Source organism: Eubalaena glacialis, chromosome 11, assembly GCF_028564815.1.
Source record: "Eubalaena glacialis isolate mEubGla1 chromosome 11, mEubGla1.1.hap2.+ XY, whole genome shotgun sequence".
NCBI classification, from domain to species: Eukaryota; Metazoa; Chordata; class Mammalia; order Artiodactyla; family Balaenidae; genus Eubalaena; species Eubalaena glacialis.
The window spans coordinates 11,021,649-11,027,051 of NC_083726.1; the positions used below are offsets into that span (position 1 = coordinate 11,021,649).

Consider the following 5,403-nt stretch of genomic DNA (forward strand, 5'->3'; position numbering starts at 1 on the left):
CACACCTGCGCGTCACCTGCATACAAATGCGGTCCCCAGACATTCCCAGCCAGAGGAGGTGCAGACAGAGGGTTCTCTGATAGGGCAAACTTGGCAACTCAGCCTCCTCCATTACAGCCTCGCTGCCTGAGGGGGAGGGGAACTGAAGCCAACAGAGGGGTAGGGCTGGCCTGAGGCCCCCTAGGAGCCAGCGGCCGCGTCGGATGGGAGCCCCGGTATCCCGACTCCAGCCCTGAGAATTTTCATGGCACAGCCAAGGACAGAAATGCGCTCTGTTGCCTGTCCTTGTCCCCTTCTTGGCCGACAACCTCGTGGTTATCCCCTCCCCTGCCCCTGTCCGGCCTCTCAGCCTAAGCCGGCCCTGCAGGGGACGGGGAGGTGTGAGGCGGACTCCCCTGGAGATCTTGATCATCACAGCCTCTGACGCTGTATCAGCCTTTCACCCGAGGGGTCACCTGGACACCCTGTTCACTTGCCACCTCAACAAAAACTGCCTGCCTGGGCTTCTTTGGGGACTTTTCTCCCTCTCCACTTCCCTTTCCTCTGTTCCAGCCCTCTGGGGCTCAGGGCTGTAAATTGGTTTTGCTTTAAGAGCAAAGGTTTCACATTTGTTTCTTAAAGTGGTCTTTTTCCTGGAGTTTCCCGGGAGGAGGAGCAGGAGGCAGAGGTGGCCCTTGTGAACAGTCTTCTGCTTTCTTTATCCAAACATGGATTTCTCTGGCCTAATCTTCACATCCCTGGCCAGTGCCCAGGGCGGAGGGAGGGAGGACCGAGTTCTTCTCGCGGTCAGGAGAGCACTGGGTATGAGTTAGAAACTGATCTGGATGAGGGGCCGTGTCTGGCTTGCTGGGTGACCGGGGCAAGTCCACCCCAGACTGAGATTCAGTTTCCCCACTTGGAAAATGAGGGTCTGTGGACTGGGAGCCCTGCACTACCTCCCCTGGCCCTCTTCATCTTGAGCACGGGCAGCGTGGCTTACCTTACTTCTCCCGCCATCAGATGGCCAGGCAGGGGCTTGGTCCCCACTTTATAGTTGCGGAAACAGACTCAGAGGTGGTGTGCTCCATCTGGCTAATCGGGCAGGGTGGGTGGGGCTCCAGGCCTCCTGATTTCCTGCTGGCTCGGGAGCCTTCATCCTGGCCCAGGCTGTGGTGTGTGTCTCTGGGCAAGTCACTGCTCCTCCCTGGGCCTCTGACTCTCCCAGCCACTGAGGGGATGCCGGGCTTTGGTCACAGGATTCCGGAGGCCTCTGGCTTCTTCTGCCTGAGGCATCCCCTGCAGGATCCGGGCCCCCTACCGGAAAGCACTTTGAGGAGGGGCTATGGAGGGTGTGTCTGGATTCCCAGACTCTCACCCTCTCTTTCCCTTGGCTCTGCTCTTGCCTGCAGGATGAGCTCATCTTGTGCCCTCCCACTGCGGGAGACCCCAGCCTCTATCATCCCCCTGCCTGGGGGGCCCACAGCCATGCTGCTCTGCTCCCCCTCCTCCTCAGAAGCCGAGACAAGGGAATTATTTTTGGAACAGGAGCAGTTACACAACAAATGAATTATTTATCTTTGGGCATGGAGGAGAGGAGGCATTTTGCTGGGCTTCTTAATTCTGTTCTGGATTGGAGGGTGGCTGCTTGGGTACGTGGCCATGTGTGTATGGGCCTGTTGTTGTACACAAGACTGTAGGTGTGCGTGTGTGTATACACCTGTCGATGTGAGCATGCCATGGAGTTCTGGCTCATGTGGGGGCCTGTGGGTCTTTGTACAGGCAGGTGGACGAGTGTGGACACTAGTGTGCTGGGGCGTGTGTGTGTGTGTGTGTGTGTGTGTGTGTGTGTGTGTGTATATGAACCTGGCCTGTTAACTCTCCTGTCTCCCTTCTTTGCCCACTGGCTCCAGACTCTATCCCCTCCTCCCTCCCCCTTCCTTGTTTCTTTGGTCTCCCTCCTTCCATGTCCTCCGGCCCCCTCCTTCCCCGACCACCCTCCTTCTTTTATGTAACAGGGACCCAGAGTGCTGCCGGCACAGGAACCCCCGGGAGGGGGTGGAAAAGGGACTGGGGGCCTGCACTGGAGCTTAGTGGGGTTGCTCTGAGCCTTCACACTGATCTGTCACCCCCTCTCGGTGCTGCCTTTCAGGAACCAGGTGACAGATGGGTCTCTTCCTTCCTGTCCCCGTCTCTCGCGCTCCCCCCTCAGAGCTCCGGTCTCCAGCCTCCCGTGGGAATCGTCTGAAGTTCTGAGCCCAGAACCCCAGGGGGAAGAGGAGGAGGAGGAGGGAGAGGAAGTCAAGCCTTGAGAGCCCGGGCACCCTCCCGGCAGGAGAGGAGCACCTCGGGGAAGCAGACTGTGGGGCCCGTAGCCCCCGTGGCCCTGGCCTGGCCGTGGCGCCCGGCACCTGCGGGTAGCACCCCGGCAGGCCCCCGACAGTTGGCACTGGCTCTGCCTGCCTCGCTTGGGGCCCCCAAGCTGGGGGTCGCCCCCAAGATGGTGGCGGCCCCAGGGAGGACTGTGCTGCCGGCCCCAGCCTCTGGCCGCTAGGCCACCTGCACCCCAGCCCCCGACCCCGAGCCCGGCCTGTGAGGAGGCCGCGGCCGGAGCCATGCTGCGCCTGGGGCTGTGCGCCGCCGCGCTGCTGTGCGTGTGCCGGCCGGGCGCCGTACGCGCCGACTGCTGGCTCATCGAGGGCGACAAGGGCTACGTGTGGCTGGCCATCTGCAGCCAGAACCAGCCGCCCTACGAGACCATCCCGCAGCACATCAACAGCACCGTGCACGACCTGCGGCTCAACGAGAACAAGCTCAAGGCCGTGCTCTACTCCTCGCTCAACCGCTTCGGGAACCTCACCGACCTCAACCTCACCAAGAACGAGATCTCCTACATCGAGGACGGTGCCTTCCTGGGCCAGTCGAGCCTGCAGGTGCTGCAGCTGGGCTACAACAAGCTTAGCAACCTGACCGAGGGCATGCTGCGCGGCATGGGCCGCCTGCAGTTCCTCTTCGTGCAGCACAACCTCATAGAGGTGGTGACGCCCGCCGCCTTCTCCGAGTGCCCGAGCCTCATCAGCATCGACCTGTCCTCCAACCGCCTCAGCCGCCTCGACGGCGCCACCTTCGCCAGCCTGGCCAGCCTCATGGTGTGCGAGCTGGCCGGCAACCCCTTCAACTGCGAGTGCGACCTCTTCGGCTTCCTGGCCTGGCTCGTGGTCTTCAACAACGTCACCAAGAACTACGACCGCCTGCAGTGCGAGTCTCCGCGCGAGTTCGCCGGCTACCCGCTGCTGGTGCCCCGGCCCTACCACAGCCTCAACGCCATCACCGTGCTGCAGGCCAAGTGCCGCAACGGCTCCCTGCTCGCCCGGCCCGCGAGCCACCCCACGCCCTACTCCACCGACGCCCAGAGGGAGCCCGACGAGAACTCGGGCTTCAACCCCGATGAGATCCTTTCGGTGGAGCCACCGGCCTCGTCCACCACGGACGCCTCGGCGGGGCCGGCCATCAAGCTGCACCACGTCACCTTCACCTCGGCCACCCTGGTGGTCATCATTCCGCACCCCTACAGCAAGATGTACGTCCTGGTCCAGTACAACAACAGCTACTTCTCCGACGTCATGACGCTCAAGAACAAGAAGGAGATCGTGACGCTGGACAAGCTGCGGGCGCACACCGAGTACACCTTCTGTGTGACCTCGCTGCGCAACAGCCGCCGCTTCAACCACACCTGCCTGACCTTCACCACCAGGGACCCGGTCCCGGGCGACCTGGCGCCCAGCACCTCCACCACCACTCATTACATCATGACCATCCTGGGCTGCCTCTTCGGCATGGTCATCGTGCTGGGAGCCGTCTACTACTGCCTGCGCAAGCGGCGCATGCAGGAGGAGAAGCAGAAGTCGGTCAAGGTCAAGAAAACCATCCTGGAGATGCGCTACGGGGCTGACGTGGATGCCGGCTCCGTCGTCCACGCCACCCAGAAGCTGGGCGAGCCCCCTGTGCTGCCCGTGTCCCGAATGTCCTCCATCCCCTCCATGATCGGGGAGAAGCCCACCACCTCCAAGGGGCTGGAAGCTGGGCTGGACACGCCCAAGGTGGCCACCAAGGGCAACTACATCGAGGTGCGCACAGGCACGGGCGGCGATGGCCTGGTCCGGCCCGAGGATGACCTCCCGGAGCTGGAGAATGGCCAGGGCTCGGCCGCTGAGATCTCCACCATCGCCAAGGAGGTGGACAAGGTCAACCAGATCATTAACAATTGCATCGATGCCCTCAAGTTGGACTCGGCCTCTTTCCTGGGGAGTGGCAGCGGTGGCGGGGACCCTGAGATGGCCTTCGAATGCCAGTCCCTCCCTGCGGCCTCCACCACCTCCTCGACTGCCACCCCTGGGGGGCTGGAGCGGCCCAGCTTCCTCTCACCTCCCTACAAGGAGAGTTCCCATCACCCGCTGCAGCGCCAGCTGAGCGCCGATGCCGCCGTGGCCCGCAAGACCTGCAGCGTCTCCTCCAGCGGCTCCATCAAGAGCGCCAAGGTCTTCAGCCTGGACGTGCCGGATCATCCGGCCGCCACGGGGCTGGCCAAGGGCGACTCCAAGTACATCGAGAAGGGCAGCCCCCTAAACAGCCCGCTGGACCGGCTCCCGCTGGTGCCGGCAAGCAGCAGCGGGAGCAGTGGCGGCGGAGGCATCCACCACCTGGAGGTGAAGCCCGCCTACCACTGCAGCGAGCACCGGCACAGCTTCCCGGCCCTGTACTACGAGGAGGGCACCGACAGCCTGAGCCAGCGTGTGTCCTTCCTCAAGCCGCTGACCCGCACCAAGCGGGACTCTACCTACTCGCAGCTCTCCCCCAGACACTACTACTCAGGTTACTCCTCCAGCCCTGAGTACTCATCCGAGAGCACGCACAAGATCTGGGAGCGCTTCCGGCCCTACAAGAAGCACCACCGGGAGGAGGTGTACATGGCCGCCGGCCACGCCCTGCGCAAGAAGGTCCAGTTCGCCAAGGACGAGGACCTGCACGACATCCTCGATTACTGGAAGGGGGTCTCGGCCCAGCAGAAGCTGTGACCCTCTCCTCCCTGGTGAGGTTGGAGGGGGAGGGCCAGGGGCACGCGGGGAAGGGCCCGGGCGGCCGGGCGGGGCGCGCTGGGGGCCGAGGCCAAGGAGTGGACGTACACGCACACCCGCACGCACGCACCCACGCACACACCTGACCACCACCTGACTGTGAACCACCACCACCCGACAATACCGGACAGGAAAACAAAGACATGTTCTCCTTAAAGTTTACACACTGATACTGAAACCAGTCGTCTCTACTGTGCTGCCCAGGGACTCTGCCGGGGTGTGCGTGCTGGGTGGGGCCGGCGGGCAGGCGAGGAAGCCAAACGAGGGTGTGGGGTCTGGGGCTCTGGGACTA

General features: G+C 63.0%; 1 protein-coding gene across 1 annotated transcript; it reads left to right on the forward strand.

Moving 5' to 3' along the window:
* The first annotated feature begins 2,591 nt into the window (after positions 1–2,591).
* Positions 2,592–5,051, forward strand: ELFN2 (extracellular leucine rich repeat and fibronectin type III domain containing 2). The gene has a single exon (XM_061205910.1). The coding sequence runs from the start codon at positions 2,592–2,594 to the stop codon at positions 5,049–5,051; it is 2,460 nt and encodes an 819-aa protein (XP_061061893.1).
* The last annotated feature ends 352 nt before the right edge of the window (positions 5,052–5,403 follow it).